The sequence below is a fragment of the Alexandromys fortis genome, unplaced genomic scaffold, assembly GCF_014885135.2.
Source record: "Alexandromys fortis isolate MF-2015 unplaced genomic scaffold, M_Fortis_MF-2015_v1.1 scaffold_85, whole genome shotgun sequence".
NCBI classification, from domain to species: Eukaryota; Metazoa; Chordata; class Mammalia; order Rodentia; family Cricetidae; genus Alexandromys; species Alexandromys fortis.
The window spans coordinates 7,390,325-7,406,312 of NW_026067975.1; the positions used below are offsets into that span (position 1 = coordinate 7,390,325).

The 15,988-nt window shown below is 47.2% G+C and overlaps 1 protein-coding gene and 1 non-coding gene across 3 annotated transcripts in view; one reads left to right on the forward strand and one right to left on the reverse strand.

Moving 5' to 3' along the window:
• The first annotated feature begins 2,101 nt into the window (after window positions 1–2,101).
• The window catches only part of Tbc1d2b (TBC1 domain family member 2B), a 71,998-nt gene continuing 58,111 nt past the window's right edge, over window positions 2,102–15,988 (forward strand). Inside the window, exon 1 of one of the 2 annotated variants that reach the window (XM_050157281.1) lies at window positions 2,102–2,524. In XM_050157281.1, coding sequence (XP_050013238.1) covers window positions 2,162–2,524 — 363 coding nt within the window. In that variant the 5' untranslated portion in view covers window positions 2,102–2,161. The remainder of the gene's footprint in view (window positions 2,525–15,988) is intronic. The other variant, XM_050157280.1, reaches the window with a different exon arrangement.
• Window positions 14,846–14,952, reverse strand: LOC126510687 (U6 spliceosomal RNA). The gene has a single exon (XR_007594459.1). It is a non-coding gene; the product is annotated as a U6 spliceosomal RNA (small nuclear RNA).

Sequence of the window (15,988 nt, forward strand, 5' to 3'; positions counted from 1 at the left end):
CCTCTCCCTCTGACCAAGAAGGATGGCATCTTTACTTTTTACCAGACATCTATTTCCAAGTGCTATCTACAAAACTTGACTCTGGCCTCTTAAGGCCATAGTTCGTGGCCAACCCCACTTTCTTGCAGCCCACTGACTGAGCTGAGGTGGGCTGTATCCTTCTGTTCCTCACACCTCAGCTGAAGAGATCGGCTTCGCCCAGGTCTTCTCTTTTCCATAGCATTTCAAAGTCACGCCCCATCCTGACTGCCTTCTCCACAAGCCAGTTAGTCACAGGCCCGCATATACACAGAGTGAAGCTCAAACTGAACTTGGTTCCCCTCACTCCCACTCCCCAGGGAAGCCCGGCTAACACACAGCGCCTAGGTCTCTTGGCTACTGTACATGTAGGCCCGTCTGACGGATAGATTTTCCTCTCAGAATCTGCTTACTGAAGAAGAAGCAAGGCTAATGGCACAGTAAAAACAATAATAGCAATGGCAGTAAATAAAAGACTGAGGCAAAAAGAGGTTAATAGCCTGCTCCAGGCTCTAAATAGGATGTGTGTGTGAGTGTGTGTGTGTGTGTGTGTGTGAGAGAGAGAGAGAGAGAGAGAGAGAGAGAGAGAGAGAGAGAGAGAGAGAGAGCGCACACGCGCATGTGTACTAGAGAGAGAGGGCACATATGTGTAAAATATAAGAAGGCGGTGGTGGGCATGGAGCTGGAGAGAGGGTTCTGCAGTTAAAAGCACTGACTGCCCTTCTGGAGGACCCAGGTTCAATTCCCAGCACCCACGTAGTGGCTCACATCTGCCTGTAACTCCCATTCTAGGTAGCCCGACACCCTCACAAAAACATGCACGCAGGCAAAACATCAAAGCACATAAAATAAAATGAATACCTTTGTGAGGTTGTTAATGAGGGTTGAAATGACTTAATACAGAAAGTACTGGGAAGTTGGGTGGAGTAGCACACTCCTGTAATTCCTGCACTTTGGAGGTGGAGGCAGGAAGACCTCCAGACTAACACCAGCCAAGGTCACACAGTGAGAAACTGTCTCAGTGCTGGATTCCCACCCGTCACTGGTAAGTGACATTTTAGTTATTAAAGCACCATGACCAGAAGCGGCTTGAAAAGGAAAGGGCTTATTTCACCCTACAGATTATAGTCTACCACTGAGGGAAGTCAGAGCAGAAACTTGGGGCAGGAACCTGGAAGCAGGAACTGAAGCAGAGGCCACGGAGGACCACGCTCCTCGCGGTTTGCCTCTCGTGACTTGCTCTTCCTGGTTTCCCCAACCTGTTTTCTCGTGCCGTCCAGGACCACCTGCTCAGGGGTATCACAGTGCTCATACCTCCCACAATCATCAACCAAGAAAACGCCCCACATACTTGTCTATGGGCCAGTCCTATGGAAGCATTTTCTCAATTAATATTTCTTTTCCCCTAAGGATTGAAGCTTGTGTCAAGTCAACAAAACACTAACCAGCACAGTGGTATTATCTTAAGCAACAATCATCGTTTGCAGGTCATAACAGCACTCACGCAGCAAAGCAGTTGTTCTATGTATCTGCTTTTTAAAATGTGTGCATTGTTGTTCTGCTTTATTAGAATATAACATGAGGCCAGGAAGTCATTGGCTTGTCACTGCTGAGTTTGCCAGTATTTGAATCCTACACAAAACGCCCTCCATAAATATTTTATTCAGTGAACAAACCAGGATGTGGAGAGGCAGTAAATACTTTGGCTTCCATTCACAGACTCTACAAATATTTACCGAGCACCCACTCTCTACCAGGCAACAGGCACTCTATCATCTATGACTACTGGCTGGGCAAAGATTTTAAATTTAAATCTTATTTAGAGTTCCGGGCAGAGTTAAGTGGACCCACCACAGGTTTTGAAAAACCCTCTAGCGGAACCCACGCTCGCATAAAGAAACAGAACTTTGCTTCCCGGGATAGGGAGAACCTTGGCGCCTCGAGATGAGCCGAAACTCGGGTTGAGCAATCCCGGGTCGCTAGGGAACCTCTTCTCCTCCCCACGCAGCGGGGGCGAGGCGGGGGCGGGACTACAAGTCCCAGGCTGCTCAGCGCGCCGCGGCCCTGCAGAGGGCGCGGCGCGGGGAGGTGGGCGCTGCTGCGGCGGCCCGGAGGCGCGGGGCTCGGGCGCCGTCGGCGGGGTATGCCGGGGGCCGGGGAACGCGCGGAGGAGGGCAGTGGTGGCGGCGGCGAGGAAACGGTGCCGGTAACCAGCTCCGAGGCCGGGGCGGTGGCGGGGCGGGAACCCTCGCGGCTGTGCGGCTACCTGCAGAAGCTCTCGGGCAAGGGCCCGCTGCGCGGCTACCGCAGCCGCTGGTTCGTGTTTGACTCGCGTCGCTGCTACCTCTACTACTTCAAGAGCCCGCAGGACGCTCTACCGCTCGGCCACCTGGACATCGCCGACGCCTGCTTCAGCTACCAAGGCCGGGATGAGGCTGCGGAGCCCGGAGCCGAGCCACCCACGCACTTCCAGGTGCACAGCGCTGGTGCAGTCACGGTGCTCAAGGTGGGACAATCGCGCCCCGGTGCCCACTCGTGTCCCGCCTGTAGATTTCCCTCTCCACCTTCGTTCCTTCCTTGCCCCAATGGCCTCCTCCTATCCTGCCCAAGCCTCCCTTCGCCTCTGTCCATTCTGATTCCTTCCTCATTCTTATCTTTTGCTCTTTACCTGTGCTTAAACGTTGAGGCTGGGGCAGGCTTGGGGGATTATTCAGTCAGGTCTTTGACACTTTGACCCTTTATCTCCTTCTACACCCTCGGTTCCTCCCGTGCCCACCCTCCCCGTCCAGTGGACGCTCAGGGTAATCCCTCCCACAGTTGTAGGCTTCCACCCTTCACCCCTGCCTTTTACAACTCTGCCTGTGACCTTGGTCATGCCCTTTGGGCTTTAGCTGCCTGCCCTGTAAAGTGGGAACAGCGGTAATAGCGGTCTCATAGGGGTTCTGGGATTAAGTGATTTCCACTCTAAAGTGCTCTGTAAATGTTAGTGCTCTAGCCAAAGGCAAGTGATGGCAGGGCCCCCAGAGATAATTTACCACAGCCCCTCCAGAGAGGTCGGGGATGCCCCAGCCTTGCTCACTCCGGCTATGCCTCTTGCTCCTTATTTTGGCAGGGAAAGGTGGGAGGGGTTGCTTCAGCTTATGGGGGGGGGAGGTCTTTCTTAGGCTTCCCCACAGAGATTGAGCATTAGAGGCTTGAAAAGAGTCACCAGTCCTGGGGCAGCTTTCCCTGTTGCTGAGAGTTCCAGAGACCAGGACCTTAACATCTCCTAGGGATTGCCCTGATGAGAGCACCCAGGGTTTGGGCCCCGGCCTAGAGCTGGGCGCCCCCCCCCCCCTTCTAGCCCATGCTCCCAGCTTGATTCCCTGAGTCTCCACCCTCTCTCTTTCTGGCTTCTCTTCCGTATTGCAAGCTGGGCTTTCTCCAGAGCAACAGGGCTGGGCTTGAAGCAGCAGCACTCTCCAAGCTGGCCAAGTGGAGAGCTGAGTGGCCTGGTGAGCATGCAACTGTTGCTGAGATCTGCAGAGCCTGCAGCAGCTGGAGCTGCTCCCTGGAGCTGGTTCTCTGTCTCCTCAGCAGGGTCTGATCCCCAGGGTCTCCTGGGCCCCTCTCTCCACTCTCTTGGGTAGGTGCATAAAATGTTTCTCTGAAGGAAGCCAGGCAGGCCTGCAGTTCAGCTCGAGGTAACTTAGTGTCTGTGTGAACTTGGGACTGACTCCAGAGTGTCCACAGGGACTTTTGTCAGAGGCCAGCGCTTGTCCTCTGTGTACATGTGGACACTGGTGATTTTCCGGTGGAATTGTTTGTTAAAAAAGAAAACTGAGCTTCCTGTTTCAGATTTTCTCAGATAACTTTAGAATCCTCTCCCCACCAGCTCTTTCATTTTGAAAACATCTAAATAATGGCAGTATCTGCCTAAGTGCAGTTCCAGTGCCTAATGTTAGGAGTACAGCTTTAGACCTGGATGGATTTGAACTTGCAGCCTAAGTCATCCATCATGTGTGTTGTACACATTTGATCCCTCTCTGTCTACTTCCTGCTTTGATCTAATGGGAATTTTACTTTGCTCCTTGAGTGGATGTGGGGGATCTAGTAAACATGGAAAGAGGCTGGTACATTATAAGCCCTGCCTGGCAGACATATAGAACATGCGGCACTATCGTTAATCAACCCTGTTATATAGTCATTATATTCATATAGTGGCATGTTCTGGGTAGTGAATAGAGTTGTGTGTGTTGCTCTGTGTGCCTGTCGCAAACATAAAACTGAGCAAGAAATAAAAAGTTTCAAGAATGATACCTTTTATGTGACGATTAAGTTTGTATGAAGAATTACATCCCGAGAGGATCTATGCTGTGCCCCGCAGGGGGTTGGGAAGCTATGTCCAAGTGACAAGCCCTGGCTTCAGGGTGGTAGATAACTGATAGGAAGAGGATTGTGGAAGGGGATGGATGTCCTGGGGCATCTACTTCTGTTTTGCAGTGTTCTTCATCTTAGCCTAGGTCATAGCTATACCAGGGTTTGTTCTATTGTTCTGCTTACCTTTTTGTAGCCCTGACTGGCCTTAAACTCACAGAGATTCAGCTGCCTCTGCCTCCTGGAAGCTGAGATTAAGGGTGTGCACCACGACACCCAGTTCAGAGTTAAACCTTTTTTTTTTTTTTTTTTTTTTTTACATGTGTGAGTGTATGGATATGTACCTGGTTCCTTGCAGGGACCTGAGGAGGATACGTGAAAACTGGAGTTACTTATGGGTATGAACTGCCATGTGGTGCTGGGAACCGAACCAGGGTCCTCTGTAAGAGCGAGTGCCCATAAGTGATTAGCCATCTCTTTGGCCCCTGTGACTCTCTTGTTTTGCATTTTTTTAAAAAGCTGGGGGAAGGGTACACCTTTGCATGAGTTACTGACCCACCTGATTCTCATTCAGAATTTCACAGACTTCATGAATACTCATGCATGGTTTTTTAACTTATTTTTATTTTATGCCTACATTTATGTAAGTGTGTCATGTGTGTCCTGTGCCCATGGAGACCTGAAGAATTAATCAGATCTCCTGGAAGCAGAGTTACAGTTGGGAAGCACCACATAGTTGCTGGGAACTGAACCCAGGTCCTCTTGCAAGAGCAGCAAATGCTTTTAACCACTGAACCATTTCTCCAGGCCTCGGGCAAGACAGTTTTGTGTATGTAAAATTGGAGAACAGAGACAGGATGTCTGAGTGTTGGCTTGATGGAAATGGTGGGGATGGAAAAGGGAGGGCTTTCCAAAGGAAAAGATCAACTGAGATGTAGGGTTTCAGAATCAGGGTGTTTTGTCTTTTAAGTTAAGAGGCTGGGGAGGTGGCTCAGTTGGATAAAGTGTTTGCTTGGAGGGAAGAGGACCTGAATTTGATCCCGAGCACCCAACCAACAGCTGGGCATGGTATTAACATACCTATAAGTCTGCCAAGAGAACCAGGTGGATCCAAGGCTCTCAGGCTAGCCAGCCTAGTCATCTAGTGAGCTCCAGGCTCATTGATCTCCAGCCTACACTCATGTGTGTGTGTGTGTGTGTGTGTGTGTACATGTACACACATACACAAGAGCACAGTAACCCCTTTTGAGCTTTTGGAATAAAGTGGTTGCTGTGGGAGACTGGAAAGTAGCAGTCATCTTCTCACGAGATCTGATTCCCATGAGCGTGGATGCTTCCCCTCAAGGGCTGCCCGCAGGGGAGACCCTGGCTTCCAAAGAGCTGGAGAGGATTTATATCTGTTTCAGTTCAGGAATAACTGTGCAGATGCCATTTCTTCTGAAAAGGAATGGGTTAAAAAGAGGAGAGAATCAGTGATTCGCTTATTATATTATCATGTGTTTCTTATTTTAAGTGTCTTTTCAGTCTTCTCGGGAGAAGCTGTGGCTTTGTCGGGTTTTTCAGAATGCCTTACTGCTTAAGTCTTAATGAAAGCTGATACTGGAATTTCTTGGTAAACTCCTCAGTTCTTAAAGTCAGGGATCTGGTCCAGAGCCCTATTTTACAGATGAGGGGAAAGAGGCCCATCAAGGGGCTGTGATTTGCCTGAGATCACAAGGCTGGACTCAGACTATCTGAGAGCAGAGTCTCTGGAAACAGGGAGTGCCCCAGTTGCGTTATCTGTTTTGGCAAATCTCTCTCTCCAGACTCTGGTACTGTTTGTTTTGGATTAGGTAAGGTGTAGGGGCTTTTTCCCCTTCGCTGCATTTTGGTCAGTCCTTTTATGTCCGGGAACATTGTCCTGCCTGATTTTACTAGAATGGCTGTGCATTACGTTGAGTAGACATTTGGAAACGGCTGCAAAGGCCTGGAGGAGGCAGATGCTTCCTGTGCAGTGTATACGATGTGCTGCTGGAGGCTTCTTTCCCAACTTCCCTGGGACCAGAGGCATGGAGTTATTTCTGGATTGAGCTGGTACTTGGGGATAAGAAAGCATGTGACTGAATGTGGGTAAAGTTTGAATAACCCATGCTCCACAGTTCTTGGAGCAAGATACATCATCAGACTGGCCGCAAATGAATTCCCCTCCCTCTCCCCCTCTCTTGGAGGCATGTGGTACTCACATGAACATGTCTGTTGCCTGTTGGTTTCCAAATCACACGTAACTGAACAACTATGCATCCCTATTCTTAACCCTATTTTGTGGGGAAAGGCCCATTCCCTCGTGTCGAGCGGCTTTCAGCTTAACGACAAAACATTTGTTAGTGTGGATAATGATAGTGTGCACAACACGGAATAGATGTGGTAAACCAGCCTTCCTTGGTGAGTGGCTCTGCTAAGCTGTTCTGCACTAAGTCTTCTGTGTAGGGTCTTGAAGCATTATTTAAATCTTAAGTTGTGGGAACCTGGCTTTTCATAGATTTGTTATGGTTTCTCGGGCAGTCAGTTCCTTAAAGGCGAGTATACCTGCTCAGGTTCCTGATACAGTTGATTTCCGCCCCACGGCCTCTCACATACTCCTTGCCCTGGGGAGCCTCTGCCATGCGGTGCCCAGTCTAGCTCTCTGAGGACTTCTCAGAACTCTACCTGGCATAAAGTAGGTGTGCTGTAGACTGAGTGAATAGTCACTGTCTCTCAGAGTCTCTGTGCTGAAGCCCTGACTCCAGAGTGTCAGTGATTTGGAAGGTGGGACCTGCATGAATGAGAATAAGCTCCATAAGAACAGATTCCAGAGAGAGGGCATAGCATAAACGTTCCCTTCCTCACACATTTAGTGAGAACTCGTGTGTTAGAACCAGGTAGTGCCAGATCTCAGATTCACAGGCCCTTGCCAGGGACTACATTGGCCAGCGTCTTGGTTTTGGATGTCTTGGCATTCAGAACTGTGAAGAATAAGTTTCTGTTTAAGCCACTCAGTCTTTGACATCATTGTCATCGTCATCGTCATCCTTGGTATGTGTGGTGTATACGTGTGAATGGCACGTGCGTGTGAGTGATTATGTGTGGTGTATACGTGTGAATGGCACGTGCGTGCGAGTGATTATGTGTGGTGTATACGTGTGAATGGCACGTGAGTGTGAGTGATTATGCAAGCAGCAGGCAGAGGACATTGAACATCTTCCTTTGTTGCAGTCTGCCTGTTCCCTTGAGAGAGGGCTGCTCACTGAGGCCAGCCAGTAAGTTTGTAGGATGGGCCTTTTTGTGCCACCCCATCCTACCCCAGCATGAGTGTGTGTGCGCACATAGGTTGCAGACATACATCCATGCCCACTTTTTTATGTGGGTGCTGAGAATTGCACAGCATACACTGAGCCATCTCTGTAGCCCCAGTGTATGGTTTTTTTTTTTTTTTTTTTTGGTACCTACACTAAGACAAGGAACCCAAACAGACCTTCATTAAATGAAAGAATAGGAAGTCATCACCAGTAAGCATGATTTTATGATTTTAGTATGACCTCTGGCCCTTTAGAAGTGACCATCTAGAACTCTCAAATGTATAGATGTTATAAAAACAACAACAAAAAACAACATTTTGCCACTTCATGAAAGTGGCTACCATCAGTTCATTTCACAGGTATCAGGAAGCCAAAAGAAGGTTTGATTCAGCCTTCCCCAGAGGAGAGAGTTTGCTGTCAATCCTGTATGTGGAGTGCTGCTTGCTCGTGGTTTGTACTCTAAGGACCCTGTTCCAACAGAGACACTTTTTATGGAAAGGGCCATATAATAAATACTTGAGGTTGTACTGGCCATGCCATCTCTGTCACTACTGTATTCTGCTGTAGTAGTCCAAAAAGAATCATTTGCAGGGTATAGCTGGGTTCCCAAATTTGAATTTCAAATAATCTTGTGTCACAAAAGACTTCTCTTCTGATTTTTCCCAACCATTTAAAATGTTAAGCTTGTTGCTCTTAGGCAATGCAAAAATAAACAGCAGCTGGTCCTTGGGTAGGAGGACTCAGGTAGTACAGGGCCATACTAAGATCCAGCCATGTCTCCTTAACTTGAACCTGTACAGTGGTCCTTGGGTTTATGGCAGGATTTTGGTCTTTGTGTCTAAGAGCCGAAAAAGTCCGTGAATAAGGAGACACCAGCTGGTTGTCTTAATCCATTTGGACAGCTGCAACAACATCCATAGACTGCACAGCTTATAAATACCGGAAATGGATTGCTCATGGTTCTAGAGGCTGGCAAGTCAAGTCCGAGGTATCAGCAGATGTGCTCTGCTGAGAACTCACTCCGTTTTGCAGACGATACCTTCTGCCTGGACCTCACTGGCAGAGTTTACTAACCATCCCCCGCTACATTATTTCAAAACAATCCCATTTAACTCACTTTGCTCCCTCGTTCTTTAACGTGAGATAGGGTTTCGTGTAGCCCAGGCTGCTCCTGTGTCACACTCTTCTAAGTGGTAGTGTCATGGGTTGTGAACATCTGCTTTATGTGGTACTGGAGACGGAACGTCAGGCTTCACACTTGCAAGGTAAGCAAGTGCTCTACCAACTAAGCCCTGTTTGTCTCTTAATAACAAGGGAATTCGATTCTTCAAAGCCTGCTTGATGGATCTGAGTGGAGAGGGGAAGGCAGGACAGTACTGGGAGCAGGGAGATGTGTGACGTATGAAGATTGCATTCTCATGAGAAAGCACATTCTTGGTTCCTTCAGAATGGTGAACTATTTCCAGCATGGAGCTTCCCTTGAAGGAATTCTTTATTCCAGAAAGGTAGACATGAGTCCATGCCCACAGGCATAACAGCAAAGACAAAAGTATTTCTTGAGTGCCTGAGAAGCAGCTGAAGTTGGAGATGGAGCCAGGCACATCCTAGTCCTTGGGGGCCATTTGCTGAACCTCACCATCTGCAGTAGTCCCTTTGCGCCTGTGAAATGGCCTTCTCTTTTGAAGCTCAGTCTTCTGATTCCTTCTTCTGCCACAATCTGTAAACATGGGTGGAGCCTGGATATACAAGGTGTGAGGAAGGGTATTTCTGGATAATAAGGTAGCCTTGTGTCAACACCCAAATACCTCTCAAGCCAGGAAGATGACAGTACTACCCAACCAAAGCCTGTCTGTTTCTCTTCTGTTGCCAATAGCCTGATGGGACCTTTTCTGATGATTTAAAGTTGCTATTGTCTGACTTTGCAACAAGCCTTGTTGCAGAAGGGGAGAGTACAATAAATCAAGCATTAGGAAACCTATGTTCTAGGTTCAGTTCAGTTTGTTCTTTAATTCCCCAGGATCATTGGAGGAAAGGCAGTTTTCCACCTGCTGGATAAGTGAGTTTCCCTAACCACTGCCAGCCATAGGATGCTTGGACTTAGTTGTTTTGTTGTTGGGGAATACTCCTAGGATAAGGAATCTGTTAAGAGCTTGGGCCCTGGAGTTAGGCCTCCTCTGGGTGAATTCCCGCCTCACCTGCTTGCTGTGTGCTGTTGAGCATGTTAGTTAGTGACTTCATAAACTGTCATTGAAGGTCGGATAAGTTAACTTTTGGGAATTGTTTGGACAGGACCTGGGGCATTACTGTCATTATTATAAAATAAAATGTTAAGTGCATGAATGAATAAAGAAAATGTATCACAGACTGGGGAGCAGGGGTTGTTCAGTCCTGAAGAACTAAATTATGTCATTTGCAGGAAAATGGGTTAATAGAGAATACCATACCAAGTGTATGGTTCTCTTTGCTGTGGAATCCAGAATGAAAAGATTGTGTGTGGATGTGTGTCTGTGTGTGTCTGTATGTGTGTGTGTGTGTGTGTGTGTGTGTGGATATTTGTCTAAGAGAAAGATGCATATGAAACATGGAAGTAGAAAAGGAACTGCTTGGGAAGAGGAAGGGAATCGGGGAGGGGGACAAAAAGGAGTAGGATGATGGGAATACATGTTCTACATGTATGAAATATAATAAGGCCCATTGTTTTTATGATACAATAAATATATGCTAATATAGAAAATTAATTTTTTAAGTAGATAAGTGCAAAGTTGGAGTATCTTTGTATTGGCATGGCTAGGAGTGCTGCTACCTGTCACGATGGCTTTGAAGGACCTGTTCTACCATGGCCTCCAAATTTCCCCTCCCAGGACATTCCTGAAGGCCACCTTCACTAACTGGGTCCTTGATTTCCTTCTGCGTACACTACCAATTCATTTCCCCTTCCAAGATAACTGTTTTCTGAGACACAGAGGGGGCGCTGCAGTGGTTGGCATGAGTGTGTCCCCCCATAGGCTCATATATTTGAATGCTTGATCCCCAGTTGGTGAAACTGTTTGGAAAGGTTGAGGATGTGTGGTCGGTCTTGTTGGAGGAAATGTGTAACTGGGGATGAGCTTTGGGGTTTCAAAAGCCTATGCTGTTCCCAGTTAGCTCGCTGCATCATGATTGTTAACACAACATGTAAGCTCTCAATTACTGCTCCAGTGCCGTGCCTGCCTGTCTGCTACCATGCTCCCCTCCATCATGGTCATGGGCTCTACTGCCTTCTGGAACCCTGAGCCCTAAATTAAATGCTTTCTTTTTTAAGCTGCCTTAGTCATGATATTTTGTTAGAGTAATTATAAAATAGAAAATTAACTAAGACAAGCACCAAGTGTACTTAGTACTGATTTCCCACCTGGCCAAGGATCTGAGGGGAAGACAGGTAGGTCTCTTGGTTGAAGGATTTAATGATCAGCCACTGGTTGCGACCATCCTATCTCTAGTCACCAGAATGTAAATGGTAATTCTCTTCCTCCAAAAAGGAGAGAAAAGGACCCTGCTGTTGTAGAAATTATTTTTAGACTGGGAGAGGGAAAGAGATTTTGATTAAGAATTTGGGTTCTCCTACCCAGAGACATCTGAGTGGGATCTTCCCTAAATCCTCATAGGCTAGGACTCTGCTGAGTTTGCTTTGCTTTCTTAGCCTACAGTACAGTATGAGAATGGGAGCTGGGAAATGGCAATCTATCTAGCCAGTTTTCTGTAAATCCCCTCTACCAAAGGTACTCAGTTTAGCTCCTGTCCTGGGACTGGTATGTATGAGGCCATCAGAGGGCAAGAAGCTGAGAGGGCCCCGGGGAGAACACAGTGTGTGTGACCTAATTATAAGCACAAGAAGCTCTGGGTGGACTGGAGACTCAGATGGTTTACCCCTAATGATATTAGATCCTCTTCTAGTCTTGGAAACACCTATATTGAGTCCTGCAGGAGTACAAGAGGTTTCTGCGTAGTTGTCACTGTGTTTCTAATGCTTTTTAGGGGTACCAGGCACCCTGTAGATGATGTCCAGGCTATGTTTGTTATCTAAAGGACTGCACCGAGCCCTCAGCTTCTCCTTTAGAGAGTGGGTATGGGTGTAATGGTAGGTGATATGCTCTTACTTCCATGGCAAACAGAAGGTTTGTAGTGGACATTTATTTAGCAACTGTTCTTGTATACATTATCATGTTCTAAGCACTGTGCACCATTTTTAAATATATTTATGTGTATGACTATTTTGCCTGCATTTATGTATGTGCACCACGTGTGTGCCTGTCAAGCCCAGAAGAGAGTACCAGATCCCCTAGAATTAGAGGTTCAGTTGGTTGTGAGCTGTCATGTGAGTACTGGGAACTGAACTCAAGTCCTGGAAGAGCAGCCTGTGCTCTTAACCACTGAGCCATCTCTCTAGGCCGTGTTGCACATCTTGATTAAAATATATCAGTGAGAACTTTCTGTTGATTTAAGAAAATATAGTGTTAGAGTTTTAAAAGTAATTTGTACCTATTATGATCCAAGAATTGCAAGAACATTGGAAAGAGGCCTTATTTGTCTGCGTATGCCAGTTCTGGGAGGTAAATACCAAATGTCTGCATGGAGCTCTGGCGTTTCTCCATGGTAGATGAGGGGAATCCCTGGGATCTGCCTGTGTCTGTCTCCCAGCACCGGGGTTGCAGGCGTACACGTCACAGCTGGCTTTACTCGTGTTCTAGGATCTAACTGGAATCCTTGTGCTTCCACAGCAAGCGCTTACCTAACGCTGAGCCATTTCCCCAGCCTGTGTCTCATTTCATCAAGAAAAATCCCTGGAGAAGAGGAGCAACCAGGGGAATTCGGCTCTGGTATAATTGCAGAGCTACTCAAAGACTTAGTACCTCTTGGGTCTGCAGGATTGTTCCCAGAAAGAGAATTTGTAGAAATGTCCCCAGGAAAACGAGAATCTGCACTTTTTAATGGGTTTTCACCCTGCATTTTGGTCAACTTTTGCTGGGATTGTGTGGAGAATTGGAACTAGGGGAAAGAGGTCTGGGGAGGTGGATCTGTTGGCTGCTTCTTCCTCTGCTGTCTGGGGACAGTCCACTGGGAAGAGCAGCCTTTCTTCCAGAAGACTGCCCCAAGCCAGCCCTGCGGCTGAGTGTTCCCTGGCTGGAGGAGAGCAGGCCAGTCTTATCAGGATGTTGATCTTGGATTAAAGGAATTACTTCTAGGCAGCCAGCCCAGTTTTATTTCCCTTTCCAGCTCTCCGGTGTTCAGGAAGACTGCTTATAGGGGAGGCGACCTGACTTTAAATGTGACTGCAGCAGCCACTTACCCAGCTGGCCTTGTAGGGCAAGGCCATGATGGGTATCCAGCTGGAGTCGACTATCACCTCTGGCCCCTGGGAGATCATCTTGTTACTGGAGTGTGATCAGGGCACTGTCGTTTAAATTAATTGTTCTGTGATCTGGAGGAAGTCATTTTTTGTTGTTGGTGTTCTGCCCATTACCCCAAAGTGAGAACTAGAAAGGCCCCCAGAGATCAGCCTGACCTTCCCCTGCATATAACACATTGAAGAAATTGATTCCCACTATTAGGCTTAGAACTAAAATCATCTCCAGACACATAGTCAGGCTGTTAGATAATACGTGTTCCATGTGTCTGTTCATGTTCATTATTGAAAAGCATCCTATGCTACCATGGTTTTACATAGACACACAATTGTACATGTAACTATTTTATGTTGGGCATAATTTGAAGACTTTTTTTTGAGGGGGTGTGGTTTCAAGACAGGGTTTCTCTGTGTGACAGCCCTAGCTGTCCTGGAACTAGCTCTGTAAAACAGGCTGTCCTTAAACTCACAGAGATCCGCCTACATCTGCCTCCCAAGTGCTAGGATTAAAGGCATGAAGTTGAAGACATTTAATTGCATGAAGTTTGAACATGGACAGCATAGATTATAAATTTCCAGAAAGAAACAGAAGCAGTGGTGTCTCCATCCTCATTCCTCTCAGGGCCTTCATTGTAAAGTTCTCACCCAAGGAAGCCCGCCTTTGGCCATGGAGTTCCCTTCAGTAGGGAACTTTATCGTTCACCCAGCCCTCAGGTGGATGCTGTTCCAGAGATAACAAACTAGTAAGACTTTTCCTGTCCTTTGAAGAAATGTGGCTTCCTCAGAACAGTGGTTCTGGAAGTGGCTGTGTAGGGGAAGACTGGGCACTGTCTGAGTGCAGTGGTGAGGTGCTGCCATCTCAGTGGGCCACTGTGGGCTTCAAGAGCCTGCATTTCCAGTGGGCATCCCTGCCCTTCCTCTCCCCTCTGCTCTCTGGGTCATGTTGTTACTGTTTGATAGTGGCCACGATGCATGCATAGAGCTCACAGGAAAACTTTGGAGAGTCGGTACTCTCCTACTGTGCGAGTTCCGGGGATGGACCTTAGGTCGCCTACTCTCTGACGGCAGAACAGAAATAACAACTGTGTGGGTGGAAACCAGTGAAGTGCAAGCCCTTTACTCTCAGGTTCGTACTCTGTGGTTTGTAGCCTCAATTAACTTTGCATTCTGGGTTTCTATGTACTAGGAGGAGGCAGTGTTGGTGCAGAGCTGTCTGGCAGGCCCCTGACTGAGGCCAGAGTTCTTATTTGTCCTGGTCCTTGCTGACTTCGCAGTGGCAGAGCCATTGGAATGTAGCTCTCTGGTCACTTGAAGGCCTCCAGTGCTCCCATTCTCTAAAACAGAAAGCATTTAGCAGACTTCGCCATTTCCTGAGAGGAAGAGCAGGCCCAAAGAGTGGCCTTGTCCTTCTTGCCTGCATCCTGATGAACCTTGTCTGTGTGGTCAGTCTAGGCTGAGAGACTGCGGTTCAGTCAGTCCCTCACAGGCCAGTCGTGTCTGCTGCTCCCATGCCTTTGTACTTTCTAGATCTTCTCTGATCTGCTCATGGGCCTTATTCAAAGTCCATCACCAGCACTTGGCCTCTCCTTCTCACAGCAGGGTCCCACTGCAGCCCAGGCTGGCCTGAAACCCATTGTGTAGTCCACATTGGCCTCAGACTCCCAGCAGTTTGGCCGAATGTTGGGATGACCGGTATAGGCTTCTACACCTGGCTGCCATCTGTTGTGGAATTAAGAAGTGGCTTTTTCGCTCAGGATTTTTTTTTTTTTTTTTTTAAAATATGGAATACCGCACAAATTGACTTAGTCATCTTTTCATAGGTCCATACTAATCTTCTCTATGTCGGTCCAGTTTCAGTAAATGTGCTGCCCAAAAGAGCACACGTGTTTGATTTTAAAAGTGAACTGCCCAAGTGCTAGAGATGGCAGGGCTCACCAGTGCTAGAGAGAGATGGCAGCGCTCACCAGCTGGCCACCCACCAGGTGAAAAGCGCAGGAACCATCCAGCCCTCAGAAAGGAATTGGGTTGGAGTTCCAGTGGTATTTTTATAAGATATATGAAAATGCCAATTTTAATTAGCAGTTTAGAGACTTGGTGAATAAGAGTTTGCCGTGTTCCCTAGTTGCATGGAGTTTGTGAAATTGTACTCTGTCTTCTGAGGAGCAGGAGGTCCTTGGCCTCTCAATTGGGCTCAAATAGAAGATTTCAAAAAATCTTCCAAAGGAAAAACACACATTTTTCCATTAGTATGAAGTGTAATCCTTTGAGATTGTCTCTAGACTCATGCATGATTTTGAAACACTCAAAAGGAAAATTGGAAACTGAAGTTTGTTAGATTTGGGTTGTAGTCTGCCCTCCACCTGAACTTTGTTTTATATTATCAGATTACGTACAATTTTTATTGCTTATGGGCAGAGTACCTTAGATATTCCTTAGAAATAAGTATATCCTTTCTTAAGTTTAAGAATTGAGCTGGGGCCGGGCGGTGGTGGCGCACGCCTTTAATCCCAGCACTCGGGAGGCAGAGGCAGGGGGATCTCTGTAAGTTCGAGACCAGCCTGGTCTACAGAGCTAGTTCCAGGACAGGCTCCAAAGCCACAGAGAAACCCTGTCTCGAAAAACCAAAAAAAAAAAAAAAAAAAAAAAAGAATTGAGCTGGGTGATGGTGGCACACCCTTTAATCCCAGCACTCCAGAGGTAGAAGCAGGCAGATTCCTCTGACTTCAAGGTCAGCCTGATCTACAAAGCGAGTTCCAGGACAGAGCTGTTACACAGAGAAACCCTATCTCAAAAAGCTGAAGAAAGAAAGAAAGAAAGAAATAAAGAAAGAAAGAAAGAAAGAAAGAAAGAAAGAAAGAAAGAAAGAAAGAAAGAAAGAAAGAAAGAAAGAAAGAAAGAAAGAAAGAAAGAAAGATAG